The sequence below is a fragment of the Naegleria gruberi genome (assembly GCF_000004985.1).
Source record: "Naegleria gruberi genomic scaffold NAEGRscaffold_2, whole genome shotgun sequence".
Lineage (NCBI taxonomy): Eukaryota > Heterolobosea > Eutetramitea > Acrasida > Naegleriidae > Naegleria > Naegleria gruberi.
Window position 1 is genome coordinate 451,324 of NW_003163325.1, and position 20,075 is coordinate 471,398.

Here is a 20,075-nt window from a genome sequence, read left to right on the forward strand (position 1 = left end):
ATACACTACACATATTATTATTTTCAAAAAGTAGTAGTAAGGAATTAGAGAGTAAAGAATGTTTGAAGGAATTGCTTCGAGCATTATTGTTAAACTCCTCGGAGATTATATTGAAAATTTAGATAGTAAATCTCTTAAAATTGCTGTATGGAGCGGAAGTGTTAATCTAACCAATCTAACGTTGAAAGCTTCGGCTTTGGATACATTTGATTTACCAATTTCTGTCGTACAAGGATGTGTTGGTAGTATTGATGCATCGATTCCTTGGCAATCCCTTTCTAGCAGTCCTGTGATTGCCAAAGTGAGTGATGTCTTTCTGGTTGTTCAACCAAAAAAGTGTGATAAGGTATGTATTATTTGCAATTAGGATTCTAATTACTTGTTCGATTTATATAAATATATATTTAATAATGTAATTATTGAAAATAATTTGGAAAATATATTTGGATTTACAAATTTAACGTTTGTTTGGATTAATTTCTTCTATCATCAACAAACTGAAAATGTTAATTTTCCAAATTTATTTTACTTCTTCTTTGGATTAATACCCTATAATCTATTATTATCAACTATGCAATATTATTATTTGTTAATATTAATCTTACTCACTTGATAGTATGATGAACAATCGGAGAAGGCTAGAGCATTATTGGCCAAACAAAGAAGTCTTCAAAACCATGAATTGTGGAAGGAACAACAAGAGGCTGTGGATGACATCAAACAAGATAAAAAGACAGACGATAAACAAGGGGATACTTTTGTTTCTAGAATGACCGAAACTATATTGAATAATCTTCAAGTGGAAATTTCCAATGTACACATTCGTTATGAGGATGGTTCCAATCCAAAGAATCGTATAGTTTTTGGTATTACCATGGAAAAACTGTCCTTGAAGAGTTGTAATGAAAATTGGGAGGAAGTTTTTATCAAGACTGTCCAAGCAGCTTTCTACAAGAAAATGTTACTTCAAAATTTATCGTTCTATATGAACAATAATGAAATTGAACTCTTTTCAAAATCTGGAATGGATACTAAGAAATTCTCTCTCCATATGAAAAAGATTATCACTGAAAACAAGTTCTACAGAAGATTTATTGTAAGTCCAATTAATGGAGAAGCCAAACTTGTCATGCAAAAGGAAGGAAATATCGATATGAGCAAACCTACAATGGTGGCCAATTTGGAATTAGACAATGTAAATTTATGCCTCGATGACAGACAATATAAGAATCTACTCTCAACTCTTGAATATATGAGTAACTACTCACGATTTGAAAGATTTAGACATTTGAGACCAAAGACAGATTACAAATCGGAAGAAAAGGGATTATGGTGGGAATATTTAATCAATTCTGCAAAGGATATTGTAGAGAAACATCACTTTACTTGGCAACAAATTGAGGAACGTAAAAAGCAAAGAAAGGAATATATTGAACTCTTCAAGAGAAGTAAGGAATATCCATGGCAAAAAAAGCTTTCTGATTCGGAGAAAAAAACTCTCCATTCACTGGAAGACAAGATTGATTTTGAGGATATTATCTTTTACAGGGAGCTGGCCTATGAAGAATTAAAAATTGAAAAGCAAAAGAATAAGGCATTCCTTACAAAGAACGAAAAATCCTCTGGATGGTTTGGTGGTTGGTGGGGAAGTAAACCCTCAACTGCTACTCAGGAATCGTCTTCTGGAGAAGAATCACCAACTGCTTTTGAATTTACAGAAGAGCAACGTGAAGAGTTACACAAGACAATTGGTTACAATGCCAAGGAAAAGGCTCAATCCATAGAGCTACCAGCAGATTATGTATCCTATCAAATTAATTTTTACCTAAAGCAAGGAGAACTTAAACTTAGAAATGCCAGAGTGAAGAGTAGTGATCCAGATTCAGCCATTGTTAAAGGTGCCTTTAATAACTTTAGAACCGAGGTTGGTGTTAGAGCTCAGGGATCTGTCATTGTACGAGTGACATTGGATGATTTTGAAATTACAGATCATTTCTCTGATGTGACACAATTCAAAAAGATTCTCTCAAGAAGAAAGCAAGTTGGCCATTTGGCAGAAATTATTGTGGAAAATAAGCCTCTAGATGGTGAATCAGATTTGAAGGTGCAAATATTGCTTCAACAAGTTGACATTGCACTCAATGTTCCTCTAGCTCAAAAAATTCTCTCCTTCTTTATCATTCCATCAAATTTGGACTTTTCTGCACTTCAAAACCTTGCTAAAAAGCAATTTGAAAGTTTACAACAACAAGCTCTCACACAATTGAAGGTTGCTTTGGAATCTAAAATGTTAATTGCTTTGGATGTGTTAATTTTGGCTCCAACATTTATTATTCCTATCGACTATAAGGATGAAAACTCTAAAATAGTATTACTCGACTTGGGTAAATTGAAATTCAAGAGTGATATTGATAAGAAAGAAAGAGAAAGGAGAATTAAGAATGAAACTGTAGAAGAAAAAGATTTTTATGATAGATTCGACCTTGAACTTTCAAATATCCAAGCAGTCATTACAGATGTTCCAAGCTATAACAAACAAACAACGACAAATTCATTCCAACTTATCGAAAAGGTTAATATATTTACCAAGTTGGGTATTCTCATTACAAACGATACCAACTATGCTGGAACTAAAATTGAAGGAACCATTCCTTCTATTAAGGTTAACCTTTCTCCTCTAGCTATGAATACCATTGTTAATGTAGCCAACAACTTCCTTGTTCTAGTGGATAATCCAACTGGTAACAGTAAGGAAGATGTTGAAATCAAGGGTGCACTCAAGATCAAATCAGACCTTTTGACAAATGGTGAATTTAAACCATATTGGACTGAAGTGACAGAAAATGGTAAAATCATGCTCTACACCACAGAAAATGATATGAAACCTTCAGGATGTATTTATATCGATGATAGATCCATTGAATATCAATTATCTGACAAAAATCCAGATTTAACAGAGAACCAACTGGCTATTGTAATTCCTCAAGAGTCTGGTCCTACAACTGTAATCTTTGAAGCCGAAAGCAAAACTTTACTTGACAAGTGGTTTACCTTAATGTCCACCAAGAATGTTAACAAAAAGCTTAGTTTCGAATTGAGCAATAATGAAAAGTCTCATAATGAAGAGGAAAAACAAAAGAATGTCAAATTGAAACTCAACTTTAATTTGGGAGAATTCTGTGCCTCCCTTATTTATAACAAGAAGGTTGGAGAGAATGAATTCACTGAAATGCCACTAACAGATATCAAACTTCAAGATTTTGGTGTTGATATGGCAATAAGACACTATGATACCATTATGAATTTTAGTTTAAAGACATTTACAATTAGTGACAAGACCACAACAGCCACTGATAAGTACATTTTAACATCAGATTTGCAATCAGATAAGAAACTTGCTGATCTTACTCTTATCCAAGTATCAGATCCTCTCTCTGAACATTACAAGAGAAATGCCGATTTATTGTTGGAGTTTGTTTTCCACAAGATGTTATTCAACTTTGATCCTATGTCCTTAACTACCTTTTTAATGTATATTTATGATGTTTTGGATTTGACTCAAAAGATCGAAGCAAGAGTTCCAACCATCACACCAACCGAAATGAACAAGAAATTTGAAAAACGAGACAAAAACAGAAATAGTATGGATTTGCATGCTAATTTGTCTGAGGTAAGCCTTGCATTGGTTCAGGAAGACTTTTCCAGCTTTGCCACTGCTACAGTTGCAGATGCTGATGTTTCATTCTCTATGAATGATTTGGGATTATGTGTAAAGGGTACAGTTGGTAACTTGCTTGGAATTGATGACTCTAATGATGGTACTATCTATAGAGAAATTGTTGGTCTCTCCACAACTGATCAAAAGTCTCTCATTACTTTTAGCTATATCCAAAATAATGAAAGACCTGAAAATGTTGCCCCAACTCAACCTTATTATAACAAGTTCTTGAAACTTGTTTTGGAATCTGTCAAGATTGTCTACTTGAATCGTGTTATTGTCAAGCTTCAACATTTTATGCAGAATGGTCCTCTTTGGGATGCCCTGGCTGCTGGAGGTAAAAAAGTTTCTGAATACTCTAAAGACTCAGTCTTGAAACAATATGAAAGTTTGGAACTTTTTAGTTTGGATGTTAAATTGGTTAATCCTCTCGTAATTGCTCCAATGGCTTACAATAATCCAGATGTTATTGTTGGTAACTTGGGTGAAATTACTGTTAGAAACTCACTTACTCAGAGAGAAGACTGTTGGATTGAGCTCTACGCCATATCCTTCACTCAAATGAATTTGCACACTATTACCAGTGTTAACAATAAGCAATTTGTTGGTGGTATGGATTGGTTGTTGGATGTTGAAAGACCAGTCGTAAACCCTCTGCACAAGGTTCCAGGAGTATTCGTAAATATTGCTGTTTCTGATGTTGCTATGAATCTAACTCATGAACAATACCAAATGATTTTCAAAGTAGTGGATGGTAATGTGAATGATAACGCTGGATTTTCTTCGTCAAATGAAGCTCTTACCAATGAGACTAAGAAGACTGAAGATAAGGTTCTCTCTGAATCTGATGCCAAAATTACAGATCTCATTGTCAAGGTTAAATTCTCCAATCTTAATTTGACAGTTTTAAGAACAGCCGATGATCCATTGGCCAGATTGAATATGTACGATCTCAATGTTGATGTGAATACAAAGAGAAATGGATTGTCTGTAACAAAAGTTTCAATTCATGCAACAGATGCCCATGATTTGAGAAAGCAATCCGATAGTTACTTCAAGACTTTTGTCGACACTAGAGAGGAGGAAAATTCTCAACACTTTATCAATGTAGACATTTATAACGATCCTGAAAAGTCTCTGGTAAAAGTAGATGTCAAGATGGGCAATCCAAGAATTATTTTCGTTCCAGATATTGTATTCGAAATCCAAGACTTCTTTGTGACCATGAGACCAGAAAAGGGTCCAAAAGGAAAAATTCTTACCTATGAAACAATGCCATCAGGTGACATTCATATTAATTCTGACTTGACTTTGGGTCTGGATTTGTCACTTTCTCCAGTAAGAAGATTAGTTGTACACAAGACTGAATCTGGTGTTGTCGAAGTTAATGGTAATGGTCATACTATTGATTTACCATATGATTCCGTATTCAAGGTGGATGAAGGTATGATTTTAAAGCTTGTCAATGTAAAGATTAAGAAGCAGTCAGACAAGACCTTGGAAGATTATGCAGAGCTTGGTGAAAAAGCCAAAATTTCTACTAATAATAGTGTTGTTTTTGTTGGTGATACGGATATTGAAAAAGAAGATAAGGCTACCATTGTAGTTGTATCAATTGACAATCCTAACGTAATGTTCCCAGTTAAGCCAAGCGATCCTAACAGTAGATTGATGGTTCTGAGATCTAAACTCAAATTCAAGATGGAAACAAGCGCTAACAAACAAAGCATTGTTGTAATGATTTCTGAAATGACAATGTTTGTTGACAGCTTCAATTCAACAATTATTTCAAAGAATAACATTCTCGAACCTCTCTCTCTTGATTTTGAATACTTGTCAAGTACTGAGCCACAAGCTGTGCACAATGATATCAAGGCAAGAATTGATGGCAATGTGAGGTCTAGAATCTCCTATCAAGATGTCAAGATGATAACCGAAGTGGTAAATCATTTTACTGATGCAATGAGCAAATCGAAGAAGGAAGAAGTTCCTATTGCCTTTGAAGATGTTGAATTATCTGATGATTCTGGATCAGAATCTGAAGAAGAAGAATTTTCAGAAGCTAAGGATGAAACTGAACATATTGATGGTCAATTCGTACTTAATGACTATGTAGAGTCAAGAAATAACCTAGCCGTGATACCAACTGTTGAAGAGAAAACTAACAACAAGACTACAAACTTTTTATTCAACTTTGACATGACACCAGATCAATCTGTATCCATCCTAGTGGTAGACGATGTAAGAGGTTATGATATACCATTAATTACTTTTACTATGAGAAAAGTTCACTTGATTGAAACTAAAATGACTCAATTGGGCGACACTTCCTCTATTAAGGCCAAGTTGATTGGTTACATTCAAGCTGATTATTATAACTTGAAGATTGCCTCTTGGGAACCAATTCTTGAACCTTATGGTATTGAATTCCTCTTTAGAAGAAAGCCAAATACAAAATCAGCAACTCCAAATGTAGACAGATTTGAAATTAGAGATTTGGATATTCCAAAATACAAGCAAATGTATCATCCTGAAGAGTTTGATGGTTTATTGTTGAATGTTACCCAATCAATGATTACTACCGTTTCTTCTACAGCCAAGTTGTGGAAAGATGAATTTTATACAGAAACAAAGGTATCAAAGAAGTTTGATCCATACTGTATTAGAAATCATACAGGTCATATTATCAAATTAATTTTCCCATACAATACTCAACTCCAAAAAGCAGACATGTACGAGATTGGAACTGGTCAAGAAATGAACTTTTCTCTACCAGAAGATAAAACCAAAACTGCTCATCATGCCATAACAATTGATGTTCCTGGATTTAACAAATTACAAGTTGAATTGAAACAAACTGGTAAACTCCATATCAAGAATAATAAGAATGAATTTTGTATGGTTGATAATGATTTGAAAGAAGGTAGAAAGATTATAACTATCAGTTCTGGTATTCAAATTAGAAACTTGTGTACTATGGATTGGGAAATTGGTTCTCTCAACATCTCCTCCAAGATGATTACCAGCTTTGGTATTGTTAATCCAAAGGAATATATTGGTATTCCACTGACATCTGTATCAGAAGGAATTCTTTGTATGAGACCTTGTATTGGAGAGGGCTATCAATGGAGTTTACCATCTGGTGGTCTCAAATTTACAGAATTACTCAAACTCTACAAGGGTAGTAAGAATGTCACTATTACAAATCAAAAGGGCCCTAACATGTTTGCTGTTGTGAGAACCAACTTTGCCCTCGATGCAGACTATCAACAATTCAGAGAAAAGTATGCCGAAAATCCACTCTTGTATCAAAGATTCTACTGTACTCTTGATATCAAACCACCTTTGGCAATTGATAATACTCTTGGAAAGACTGTCGATTTCACAATTATTGCTCAATCACCTCAATCAAATGAAAGAACAGTTGTACAGGAAGGTACCATGTTGAAGGGTGAAAAATTATTTGTCTACTCTACAGAAATGAATAACAACATACTCATAAGAGTAAAGGTTGAAAAGGAATGGGTGACTAAAGAATTGGGACTTATCCATTTGGCAAAGAGAGACGGCACAATGACACAACAATCAACACATATCAATATTGAAAATTCAACAGGAAATTATTCACGTATTTACATTGACTATTCTGAAGTGAATACATCTGCCTACCGTGAAATTATTCTATTCTCTCCATTCTGGATTGTTAATCACACTGGAGAGAATGTAGGAGTTAGAAATTCTTCCACAAGTAACAAGCCATTCATTGTTCCAACTGGTGAAACTTTAATGTATGCAGAGACTTATGATCGTGAAAAGATTAGCATTACATGCAACGATTCTGCACCAAGTCCAGCCTTCTCATTAGCTTCAAGTTGAAGAGAAAGAGAAGATCTACAATTGGCGAGAATACTAAACCATCTCTTACTCATGCAGCCTCTTCAGCTAGTATGATGGGAGAAGGACAAATGAGTGATTATACAGAGGAAGAGGAGGAAGATTTCAATTTATTCATGCTTGCTGAAATTAACCAAATTGGTGTGTCATTTATTGATAACTCTCCAAGTGAAGTTGCCTACTTGTTGTTAGGTGGATTGACGATGAGATATGCCACAACAGACAAACATCAATTTATTGAATGTGTGCTGTACAAACTTCAATTAGATCACCAAGATTATGAGGCTACCTATCCTGTTATTTTATGTAATGTTAATGAGGCAGGACAAGAATTTATTCACTTTAGTTTGTGTAGATCTGTTGAAAACAATACCAATGTAAATACCTTCCCATACATGTCATTAATGATGAGAGAAGCTCGTTGTGAAATTGACTACCTCTTTATTTCCAAGTTTGTGAAATTGATAGGTATCTTGTCAACAGACCAAGATCAAAACAATGAAGCTGATGCTCAAATTGCTGAAAGAATGACCAAACCTGTTGAAATTCCAAAGTCTGAAGCTGATGCTGAAAAGTTCTACTTTGAAAATCTCGAATTGCACCCTGTAAAGATCCATTTGACATTCAAACTCAATCAAGCAGAAGATGATAGTAATCCACTTTTGATCTTGTTTAAATCTGTTGGTGTCACTCTTACAAGAATTGATAATGCTCCAATGAGATTTAACTCACTCATTCTTAGCCATCCGTTCATGACACTCAATGCACTTATTGATAAGGTTAAGAAACACTATATTCGTCAAGCCACAGTCCAATTCTACAAGATTTTGGGTTCTTTGGATATTATTGGTAATCCAGTTGGATTGTTCAGTGATATTGGTACTGGTGTCGTTGACTTTTTCTATGAACCTGCCTCTGCCATCACAAAGAGTCCTGAAGAATTTGCCAGTGGTTTAGCAAAGGGTTCTATGAGTTTATTGAAGAATTCAGTCCATGGTATTGGTAATTTTACTTCAAAACTTACAGGAAATGTTGGTAATGGTATTGCCTTTTTGACATTTGATAAGGAATACAATCAACAACGTGACAGACAAGCCAATCAAAAACCAAAAGATATTAAGGAAGGTTTGGCATCTGGAGCCAAGTCTTTATTCCGTGGTATTTATGGAGGTGCTACTGGTATTGTTATGCAACCTGTAAAGGGTGCTCAAGAAGAAGGTGCTGTTGGTTTTATTAAGGGTGTTGGCAAAGGTATTATTGGTATTCCTCTCAAGCCAGTTGGTGGTATTATTGATATGGCAACAAGAACTGTTGAAGGTATCAGTAACAGTAGTACTACACTCTTCACTCGTGTCAGGTATCCTAGAACTCTGGCTGACAATGGTGCTGTTTTAAGATATTCATTAACAGATGCTTATGCCAAGTATCTTACTGTCTCTATTGATGATGGTGCCTATGCAAAGACCAACAAAGCTGTCTATTACATGCCAGATTCAACAAAGGCTGCTGTTTACTTGATTACTGACAAGTTTATTTTGAAGGTGGACCCAGTTGAAAAGAAGGTAAAATGGAGAATGCAACTTTCCAAGATTATGAAGGTTGAATTGGTTTCAGAACCTACCGATGCCATTAAAGTGGTAAGCAATGAAAGAGAAAAATCAATTTTTGGAACTTCAGGAGCAAACATTACGAGATTATTAGATTCATTTGATAAGGAATATTTACACAGATTTAAGAACAAGCTTAATATTGAGTTATCGAGAGTTTTCAAAGAACAGCAAGAGTTTGACGTTGTAGATTATTAAAATAAAACACTTGTATTATTATTATTTTGAGAATTCCACTTTAAAAAATCATTAAACAATAAATCTTGATGAGGTATTATTGTTGATATTGGAAAGCATTTTGCTCAATCATTTTATCCAATTCGAATTGAATTATTTCCGTTTTGTCTTCCATTACAAATAAATGGGTTTCATCAAGGTCAAAGAGAACAATTTCTGTTCCGATATTTAAATTGAACATCATTCCGATCATAAATATTCCAAGCATTAGATGATTAATGTATTGAAAGTTAGTAAAATAAACAAATCCATGCATACCATTGTTGTACTTTTTGTTCAGATACAATACAAACTCCTTGATTGCCGGATCACATTCTAACAATACTCCACTGATGGCGTTTACCATTTTTTTTAAACTTGTTTTAAAATTTGATTATAATTTTGAAATAATTTTGAATTAATGGATTTGATGAATGCAAGTTGTGTGAAAATAAATGAACACAATTTAGAAACAAAGAGAGAATTAATTTTACAAAATAATTTATCAATAGTTTTAATTTACAACTAGTTGATCCTAGTAAATTGCATCAAAAGATGACAAAATTTAGAAAGAACAAGTGGCAGTCTTTCCTTGTTCAACACTTTGCACAGTTTGTTGTCCTTGCAAGGATTCAAAAACTTTAACATGAACGTGTTCAGAGTCACCAACTTTAATCTTCAACTTGTGATTGATTCCGGCAACAACTTGAGTAGAATGAGCAATAACTTCAAAGATATCAAAAGTACGAGCAGTGATTTCTTCTACTTTAGCCTTGATGCTTTGAGCAAGGGTTCTTGATTCTTCAGTGATTGGTTGATTGTGTGCACCGCCGGCCATCATGTTGTTGTTTGTATTTATGGAATATTTTTTAATTGTTTTGAAAAGAAGCTTAACGGAAAATCAGAGAGATTTTTATACCCAACGGAAAGATAAGAATAGATTTTAAGAAGGAATTAAGAGTTACCTTGTGAAATGATTTCCTTTCGAATGGATGTTACCACTTTTTGTGTTCATCATGCAAGTGATTGAAGGTTATCAGGAATTACCAAGGACCTTGAATTTGTCACCAAGCTTGAGAACGGATTCAGGTTAAAATGAATTTGATTTTTTAAAAAATAAAACCATAATTTTATTTAAAATTGATTTGCCGTTCAAAGCCAATCAGTAATTTTGTTCCAATTTTGATTAGATGATGTATACACATTTATTAAACCCAGTTCACTTTGAAGATTATGTGAAAACAACACTTTCCTAAGTAACTAATCTGATCAACTTATTTATTGCCTTAAAAAAGAAAATTATGTTTCAATTCAAAAAATATGATTTTAAACTTTTTTCAAGTAAACTTTCAAAATTAATGTTGAGGTGAGTTATGGAACTTAAAATAATAGCCTAAATCTCAATGATAATAGATGAAAGTTTAAATAATTTTATTATAAATTACTTCTTGGTTGTCTTCTTTGTAACTTCAACCTTCTTCTTCTTTGGCTTTGGTTCTGCTACTTCTTCCTTCTTCTTTTCTTCCTTAGTTGACTTCTTAGTTGTGACTTTCTTAACAACAGGTTCTTCTACTTTTTCTTCAACCTTTTCTTCAACTGTTTCTTGTTCTTCTTGTTCCTCTTCTTGTTCTTCCTCTTCTTCTTGCAATTCTTCCTTGGTTTCTATCAACTTTCTCTTCTTGATTGTTGGTTGAGCTGAAAGGATATCATGGAACTTTTCTTCAGCATGTACAATTGCTTTCTTCAACTTGTCTGTTGTATTAGTCAAGAGAGAAGTGGAAGAAATTTCACCATCGGCTTTAGTGGAGAGAGCTTCTTGCAAAATCATGGCAATCTTGTCAATATTGACATCTTGTCCGAGACTAATTGTTTCCCTCTTAGACTTGCCTTGTGATCTAATCACAGCATTTTGAGTATTACTCTTATCACCGTGAATATGTAATTTACCTCTCATAATTAAATTGGCCAAAAGAACTTCACCTTCACCAATAGTGGTCTTTCCTTTAGAAATAGTAATAACATTGGCAATATAGAGTAAGTTTGTCAATGAAAATTCGATATGTTCCTTCAACATTGGGAGAGCTCTACTACCGAATGTATATGACTTTTGTGATGGTAATAAGTCCACAAGCTTATCGGAGTGGAGAACTCTCTTAACATTATCTCTCAAGATGGTTTCAGGAATTAAACACTTTCCGGAGGCTTGCAAAACCTTCGAATGGAGTTCAGTCTTTGTGTATTTTCTTCCTAAAACATTAATGAGTAATTCTGATTTTGGTTTTCTATTTAAACGTCCTTTTGCGAGAGCTTCAGAATTTCCTTTCTTTTTTGTTGTTGTTTCGGCTGATGTTGTTGCTTCAACTGGTTTTTCAACTTCTCCAACCAGGTTGTTGAATGCTTCCATCATTGGGTCTTTTGATGGTTGTTTGGCTGGCTTGGACTTCTTAACTTTTTGCTTAGCTGGCATTTTTTTAATATAATTTTAGATTTAAAAATATTTTTGAACAATTGCAAAATTTTAAAAATTAAAGTTGTTGTGGTTTTCTCTTGAAAGGAAGTGTTCACTGGAAGTTTGAATGTCAATAGTTGAGTGCACATTTTCATATGAAAATGAGAGAACTAAGAGTTGGATTCAATAAAGGAATGTTTTCTCCCTTAGGAATGGTTCTTGGCTACCAGTAATTGCCAATATTGGAAAGTTCTCTTTTGCCTGATTAATATTAATTATTCTATCATTACAAAATCAATTTCAATTATTTAATCAAAATCATAAAAAAAAATGACAAACAAGAAAAAGCCTAATCACACCAATAAAACATCTTCCAAACCATCGACAATAAATATCACGAGTAGCAGCACAAATTCTCTGAATAATTCGAGTCAGAGTGTACTTTCCGAAGATCGATCGACCAATGTTTCAAAGGCTAGTAACATTTCAAAAAGTCAAAATACAACTCAGAGTCAGAACTCACAATCAAGGACCTCTTCTTCAAGTAGTAATGATGTAAATTCTATATTATCAAAAAGTACTTTATCAGTGGAATCAAAAAAATCAATTCAAGTGGTTCCAAATAATTTTCAATCTTCCATCAAATTTGCTCCAGTGAATGAGAAATTGAAAGAGTTTTTGGTAACTATTGGTTGTTATTGTTATGAATTGTTTACAGAGGAGTTTGATATACTCCCAGAGGATACACTATTCGAAAATTTATCAACTCCTCAACAATTGAACATGTTGACTAATTTTATTGTAAATTATGTTTGTTTTGATGTGAATGGTTCTGTAATGACCAGAAAATTTGTAAAGAAATTGGATAAAACTATTGGAGAAAGTTTAGTTTTTGATAAGGAGGCCTATCTGAACGATGCTGGAGATCGATTGAATAGTTTCATAACTTTGAGGTTTTTAATTGCATTTTTGAGGGGGAAATTGGAGATGGAAATTGATATGTTCGGATATAAGGATTCAAAGCCAATTAAACGAGGCAATGATATCACTGTTGAAGATGTGATGAGAGTTGGTACTGTATTTTCAGCAAAAGAAAGAAGTGCTGTGAAAGATGTAAAGAAGAAAATGACAAAAGGAGAACAAGACTATGCTTTCACTGATTTCAAGGACCAATTCAACTCGAAGCATGATCACAATAAGTGTTTTTTCAAAATTTTCAACTCTTATTTTGAAGATGTTCCTCCTGAAAAACGATTGTGTGATGAGCCTGAAGAAGTCAGATTCCATTTTAGAAAAACAATCGTTAATGCCTTGAAAGGTGTTGTTCCAATCTCTAAATTCAATGAATCACTATACAGATGTCAAGAAATGGATGTTTGGTTGACCGTATTGGAAATGATTTTTAATGGATTTGTAACTACCTTTAGTAGTGAGCTGTTTTTTTTTGTGGAAACCAATTTTGATCCTCTTGAGAAGGGTTGGATGGCCCTTGTCCAGTTTGTCAATCAGAACACTAAACTTTTCAAGAAGGTCTATAAGCCATACATGTATCATAGAGATTTGAACAAGTTGCAATACATTTTCATAGACAATGATTTATTTAGTGGCAAGATGAATGAAAAAGCAGCAAACTTTGTTGGATCTGTTACGGACTATAATGCACAAGTATCTCCAAAACGTGATTCACAAGTTTATTTCTCTATCTGTATTTATCTATTAATAATGGTAAAGAATGGTTTGAACATTAATAGTAGGCAAGAAAGATTGAGAGGTTTTATGGAAACTTTCAAATACCACAAAGAAAACAAGTTGAAATTTTTGAATATTCACGAGCCAGAAAATATCAAAGTTTCCAACGATCTCAAACCTATTGTCGATCATCTTCCAACATGCTCATACTGTCGAAAGACTATGGAAACTGCCTTGAAATGCTCCAAGTGTAATTCGGTATTTTATTGCAGTACTAAATGTCAAACAAGTGATAGGCCAGAACACAAGCATTCATGTGCAGCTCTTTGTGAAATGATGGCCCTATCGAGTGCTGAACTGAAAATATTTGTAAAACAAAAATAATTAGAAACAGCATTAGTTTTATTCCTTAGATTTCACATGAATGAATTTTAATAAAGGAATGTTTGTAAATCTTTGTTGAATCTAAATAATCTGTTGTTTTTGAGGTTGATATTGTTTCAGGTATTTAATTCAAATATATGGTGGGATAACACTTCCAACAATTGTTTCATTTAAGGAGGTAAATCAAAGCTGTGAAATGGTTTAAATATTTTTATGGAACTAGGATTAACAATTTATTTTTTTATTTTTGATATTGGAGGAGTAGAATTTCTAGAAAACATACCATATGTATCGATAAATCTACAAATTTAGTGAGTGGCAGCATGTTCAGAGTGACTTCCATGACCTTCTACGTGGTGTTGATGAATACCACGAGTCAAATAAAACCAGACAAGCCAAAACAAAAATAAAATCCAAGAAAGAGAGAACATTACAAGAGCAAAGAGATGCGGTGACTTGATACCAATAATATCGTTAAGTAATGGTGATGGAATCATAACACCCAATGCTTGACCAGCTCCAAAACCAAAGCAAATATCAAAAGCAGTAATACGACCCAAAAAACTATTTGGTGTCAAATGTTCAATTGAAGACATACTATAGACCCACATGGTACCACCAGCAGCTCCAAGAATAAAGTTAGCGGCAATAAACATGGATGCATGAACAGAGAAGGTCATTAAGGCAAAACCAACAGCCAACATGAAGAAGGAAACTAGAATTACAAATCTAGTCCAGAAGGCACTTCTAACTGAACGTCTAATTCTATTACCCAAAATCAATTCACAAACCATTGGAGCAATACCAGAACCAACACCAAACAAGCAGTAAGCAAATGTCATTGTAGCTTCAGCACTGTCAAATAATGTCAAGGTTGGGAATTCAGACAATTTAACATTGATAAATTCGACAGAAGCCCAAATCAATGCACCCAATAATTTCATGACAGTAAAGCTCAACAAGTATCCTTTTCCACTAAATAAAAGCTTGAAACCTTGATATAATTCAACAACACTGTGTTTGATAACTGGAATTGGCTTTGTTGGGAAATCTGCAGGCTTTGGAGGATTCAATTCAGGGAACCACATTAATGAAATGGTCAAAAGCAAGGCTAGAACAAAGAGTATTCCGTTAACAATAAAAGTGACAGTCAAATTAGTGAGAGTTGTGACAAAACCACCAATAGCAGCACCAGTATAAGAACAGAATAACCAAGTCAAACTATCAAGAGCATTACAAGCAACCAGATCGTTGTGATCCACAACTAGAGGAAGTAAACAACCACGAGAAGCATCATAAAAAGCATTGATAAAGAAAATCAAGGCAAGAATGACATAGTAAAACCCGAACAATATTGGTGTTTCTTCAATTAAATGACTAAAAAGTAAACAAAAAGCAAGGATAGCTCTCAAAATATTCGCCACAATTAAAACTTTTCTTCTATCAAAAACATCGGAAAATACACCAGCAAAAGGCATAGCGAAACAGGAAGGAGCAAAGATACACAAAAATACAGCACCAGTGGCAAAACCAACATTGGATCTGTGTTCAACTTCGTATACAATACCAATTTCAGAGAAATAGTTACCCATACCAGACAAAACACCAGCCATCCAAATAATCAAAAATCTCTTGTTGTGGAAAAGAAGTGAAATGTATGGATTACGAGCAAGTTTTGGTTTAGAACTATCCAAGTCCAATTGGGCATAGTTACCAATGGTATGTGGAGTTTCCATATTCATTTCAACATCAACAGATGGTCTGGATGAAGCATCCAAATCTACAGAAGAACGGTTGTTTTCTTCATCTAACCGAACCTCTCTCATATCGGCATCGGTCATCATTTCGTTTTATATTATTGTTTTTTATAAAATCCTTTCAAAATCCTAAAATCAATCCAACAGAATCCACAATAGAAAACGCGCAATAGAACCTGAGAGGTTTCAAGTATTTTTTTTAAAACAAATATTTTTTTAAATTCAATATTTCATTGTTTACGTTAGAGATAGCGCAAATGTAGGTGTCGTAACAAAAATGGAGAGGTATCCATACCTAGATAACAGCTCATGTTTCCGTTTGTTTTTGATTGAGAAAATTAAATGGAAAATTATTAGAAGAGTAGTATTCAGAGTTGAATTTCAATCACTATAATGAATAGTTAATCCCTAGTATTATTTAATTTTACATAACAAAGTTAAATTGTTTAATTCTAACTTTTGAAGTGGTGACCTAAATACCAAGACCAAATTCACACTTTTAATCATGGACTAAAGCTTAGAAATTGTAAATTATCAATAAATTTAAAAAAAATGTCCTATCAAAGACAATTCAAACTCATGACCATGTTCGGAGCAACTTGTTTGCTCTCTGGTGGTGCAACATTTGTTTACAGGGGAATTAATGATGTTGATTCACCACTGTACTCTAAATTTGTGATGCCTCTCTTACACAAGATGGATCCCGAAGATGCACACAATTTATCAAAACTTGCCATAAAGTATGGAATTGGTCCAAAGGAAAAGAAATTAAAAGCAAATCAATATGGATTGGATCCACTCATTAGCTTACATACAAATTGTTTAGGATATCATTTTGAGAATCCTATTGGATTGGCAGCTGGATTTGACAAGGATGCCGAATGTATGAAAGGAATTGAAAAGTTGGGGTTTGGTTTTATGGAAGTTGGAAGTATTTGTCCTCAACCACAACCTGGAAATCCAAAACCTAGAATTTTCAGATTGAATTCTAAAGTTTCCGATCCAGATGGAACAATTTTTGATACCATTCTCAATAGATGTGGATTCAATAGTAAAGGAATGGAAGTTTCGGATGAAAATTTGACAACCTATAGAAATTCATACCAGTCTCTTAATACATTCCCAATTGGTGTCAATTTGGGAAAGAACAAAACAAGTGCACCAGAAAGTATTGAGGATTATTTGATTGGTGTGAGAAAGTTGGCTAAACATGCAGATTTTTTGGTTATTAATGTCAGTTCACCAAATACCCAACATTTGAGATCACTCCAGGAAAAGAGTTCCCTTGATACATTAATTGAGGAAGTTTCTACAGAATTGAAAAAACACAAAAACATTCCACTCCTTATCAAAATTGCACCAGATTTGACCCTCGATCAACAACGTGACATTGCTTCATTGGCACTCAAACATTCCATTGGTGGTATCATCGTTTCCAATACAACTATTGAAAGACCATTTGTATCGAGTGAACAAATTAATGCCATTCCAAATGGATCTGCTGGAGGTATGAGTGGTCGTCCACTCTTCAATCAATCCACTAAAGTTTTGAAGAATATGTACAAATTAACAGAAGGTAAGGTGACACTCATTGGTGTTGGAGGTGTTTGGGATGGTTATGATGCATTACAAAAGATCCAAGCTGGTGCTTCACTAGTTCAAGTTTATACAGCTTTCACTGCTCAAGGTCCAGCTGTTGTTGGTAAAATCAAGAGAGAATTAGCTCAGTTACTTGCTGAAGGTGGATATGCCAGAGTTTCTGATGCTGTTGGCTCTAAAGCCAAGTTTAGTAAATTGGAAGAATAAATTATTTCATATTAATTTTTTCATATTTAAATATTAATTTCATTAATTTTTTCGATTCCAATATTATGCTCCATTCAAATTACTACTATTATAATTGTAAATTATTCATTATTCTTTATTTTCTTGGTTTTGTTTTCATCATCGTCATCCTTCATATCATCGTCGTCATCCTCTCCATTCAAACCTTCATCCTCATCTTCGTCCGATGATCGTTGTTGTTTCTTTTTTGTACTATTAGTAGTCGTAGTTGAATTAATTACTTGTTGTTGTTTCTTTCCCAAATCAGTTAATAAATTAACATCCACATCCTTCATAGATTGCATTGATTGTGTCAAAAAGGTGAGATCTTGCTTTTTTGTTGTTGATGATGATTCAAAAGATTGTTTGGAAGCAATTTTTGGTTCCGAATTATTATTGGTCACTGTGAGGGTTGATGTAATTCTTGGCATTTTGTTTAATGTTGAAATTGTATTGTTTAAAAAACAATTAAATATATTATATTTTGATGATACTACAGTTTATTATCTAAATCAAGATAGTCAACTATGTATTAATTCATCACAACACAACAATATTTGCTGTTCCTATTTAGTAAAGAGCAAAATTGTAAGCAAGCACAAAAATTTTCGTATTATTCAACAAACAAATTTCTGCTCTCCATTGTTTGCCTCGTTTTCTTCTTGATTGCCAACAAATCAAAAAAAATGTCCAAACGAAACAGAGAAGAAATTACAAAAAGATATCTAGAAGATGCTGATTATGATGACTCTGACGATGAAGACTATGAACCTTCCGATGAAGAATCACAACAAAAGATTAATCCAAATCAGAGTGGCAGAGAGAAAATTAAACAACTACCTGAACATTTGAAAGGAAAGGCAAAGATTGAAGAATTGAATAAGATTCACTTTGACATTTTTACAAGTTTTGATCAAGATGATAATGCCAATAATAATAGTAATAATAATAATACAACTGATGATGATGAGTTGAGTCGTTGGGATAGAGAAAGATCAATCTTTTTATGTCAAAATATTTTACATGGAGATGAGGATGAAATGTTCAGCAGTGCTCGACTAGTTAGAACCTTTGCAACTCACATCTCTAAATTTGATAGTTTACAGGAACAAGTCATGAAGGAAGAAGATAATGATGAAAACAAGAAGAAGAAACAAGTTCTCCTCTCAATTCAATGCAGAAATAAGAGTAATATTGATGTTATACTCAAGTTCTTTATTGGTGGAGAGGCTTTAACAGAATTAGACACACAGGTTCCAAAAAAACAAATTGTGGATATACGTGGTTATGATGATATGATTGGAAAATTGAGAAGAAAATTACTAATTGATGCATATGAACCAATGAATCAAAGCAGCAGCAGCTCAGCAAGTGGAAGTAACAGTGCTGGTGGTAGTAGTAGTTCCAACTCTTCAACCTATCTTAGAGACTATGGTTCGATAAAAATTGAGGTTTATCAAGCCATTAGAGAAAAGTCAAAGATTGATTCTGATTATGAAGATGATTCTGATGAGGAAGAGGATGAAGAAAAGGACGATTTCATAGCAACTAGCTCATCAGAGGTTGAAAAACTGAGTCGTTACACACAAAACATGAAACAGCAAGAACGTTGTGGAATGCAAGTTTCATTTAAGGCTTCAAGAATTGAAAGACCAAAGAAAAAGGTAAAGAGGAAGGGAAAGAAAGCAAAGTTTGAAACCATTTTCGAAGAAGGACCTCTACTGTTCCAATCTGTTTACAAGTACAGATCTTATTTGGGTTTCTTGTGTGAACTTCAAGAATATAATATTGACTTGGGAAAGACCAAAAACATGGCCAGAGGAAGATCATTAGATAATGAAAGTTCTTCCTCTGATGACGAATCTTCTTCCTCTGATGATGATGATGAAAATGGAATCAAGACAGAAGAGCAAGATGATGGCGGTTTTATTGATATTACAGATGATGTTGAAGAACCACCTAAAATAATTCCAACAGTTTCTCTTGATAGTGATGACGAAGAGGAAACTGATGTCAAACCAACAGCTGCTGAACTCGAGAAACATGCCAAACAATCCTCAATCTGTCAAGCTTCAAGCAGTACATCCAGCTCAGCAATTCAACAGAGTAGTAGTGCCTACTCATTCAAAGAAACCATCCAAGATGTGGAGAAAAAGAATGTAGATAATTTGATGCGATTCATCAAACTCAATGATGAAACATTATACAATGAAGTTAAGGATATTTTCAAGAAATTTCAGGTTTCTGGAAGCAAATTGTTGAGTAGGACTCTTGATTACCCTAAAATGGGGGTGAGTGTTAAATACCAAATTAAGATTTTACAAATTGTAGATAAGATTATTGATAATTCCATGTAAATATATATGTAATAATTTATTTAAATGTAAATCTATAATATGTTTCTTTAGATTCAGATTCTTCTTATCTGAGAATTTTGAGTTTATCTGGATGCGGAATTGATAATGACGATTTGAAAGTTATAGTAAATGGAATGATGAACAAGTTAGTGGAATTGTATCTGTCAGAAAAATCAAATA

General features: G+C 33.7%; 8 protein-coding genes across 8 annotated transcripts; 4 read left to right on the forward strand and 4 right to left on the reverse strand.

The window, feature by feature from the left end:
• Nucleotides 1–58: 58 nt before the first annotated feature.
• On the forward strand, nt 59–9,417 carry NAEGRDRAFT_77909 (vacuolar associated sorting protein; the record flags this gene model as incomplete). The annotated part of the gene is made up of 4 exons (XM_002682626.1): nt 59–346; nt 617–5,101; nt 5,153–7,589; nt 7,652–9,417. 4 exons carry the CDS (start codon nt 59–61, stop codon nt 9,415–9,417), a joined length of 8,976 nt encoding a protein of 2,991 aa, XP_002682672.1.
• Nucleotides 9,418–10,000: 583 nt separating this feature from the next.
• On the reverse strand, nt 10,001–10,273 carry NAEGRDRAFT_29629 (uncharacterized protein; the record flags this gene model as incomplete). Its single annotated transcript, XM_002682825.1, has 1 exon — nt 10,001–10,273. One exon carries the CDS (start codon nt 10,271–10,273, stop codon nt 10,001–10,003), a length of 273 nt encoding a protein of 90 aa, XP_002682871.1.
• A 568-nt stretch (nt 10,274–10,841) lies between these two features.
• NAEGRDRAFT_77910 (uncharacterized protein) lies at nt 10,842–11,902 on the reverse strand (the record flags this gene model as incomplete). Its single annotated transcript, XM_002682826.1, has 1 exon — nt 10,842–11,902. The coding sequence occupies one exon, from the start codon at nt 11,900–11,902 to the stop codon at nt 10,877–10,879; it is 1,026 nt and encodes a 341-aa protein (XP_002682872.1). The 3' UTR covers nt 10,842–10,876.
• A 312-nt stretch (nt 11,903–12,214) lies between these two features.
• Nucleotides 12,215–13,957, forward strand: NAEGRDRAFT_45448 (uncharacterized protein; the record flags this gene model as incomplete). The annotated part of the gene is made up of 1 exon (XM_002682627.1): nt 12,215–13,957. The coding sequence occupies one exon, from the start codon at nt 12,215–12,217 to the stop codon at nt 13,955–13,957; it is 1,743 nt and encodes a 580-aa protein (XP_002682673.1).
• A 227-nt stretch (nt 13,958–14,184) lies between these two features.
• On the reverse strand, nt 14,185–15,881 carry NAEGRDRAFT_77911 (DUF894 domain-containing protein). Its single transcript, XM_002682827.1, has one exon. The coding sequence runs from the start codon at nt 15,799–15,801 to the stop codon at nt 14,266–14,268; it is 1,536 nt and encodes a 511-aa protein (XP_002682873.1). The 5' UTR covers nt 15,802–15,881; the 3' UTR covers nt 14,185–14,265.
• Nucleotides 15,882–16,410: 529 nt separating this feature from the next.
• On the forward strand, nt 16,411–17,520 carry NAEGRDRAFT_45450 (uncharacterized protein; the record flags this gene model as incomplete). Its single annotated transcript, XM_002682628.1, has 1 exon — nt 16,411–17,520. One exon carries the CDS (start codon nt 16,411–16,413, stop codon nt 17,518–17,520), a length of 1,110 nt encoding a protein of 369 aa, XP_002682674.1.
• Nucleotides 17,521–17,621: 101 nt separating this feature from the next.
• NAEGRDRAFT_61900 (uncharacterized protein) lies at nt 17,622–17,969 on the reverse strand (the record flags this gene model as incomplete). Its single annotated transcript, XM_002682828.1, has 1 exon — nt 17,622–17,969. The coding sequence occupies one exon, from the start codon at nt 17,967–17,969 to the stop codon at nt 17,622–17,624; it is 348 nt and encodes a 115-aa protein (XP_002682874.1).
• A 255-nt stretch (nt 17,970–18,224) lies between these two features.
• On the forward strand, nt 18,225–19,941 carry NAEGRDRAFT_77912 (uncharacterized protein; the record flags this gene model as incomplete). The annotated part of the gene is made up of 1 exon (XM_002682629.1): nt 18,225–19,941. One exon carries the CDS (start codon nt 18,225–18,227, stop codon nt 19,893–19,895), a length of 1,671 nt encoding a protein of 556 aa, XP_002682675.1. The 3' UTR covers nt 19,896–19,941.
• Between the last annotated feature and the right edge of the window lie 134 nt (nt 19,942–20,075).

Bases quoted from the DNA above. Each gene is read 5' to 3' on its own strand.
- NAEGRDRAFT_77911 (XM_002682827.1), bottom strand. From the start codon at position 15,801: ATGATGACCGATGCCGATATGAGAGAGGTTCGGTTAGATGAAGAAAAC.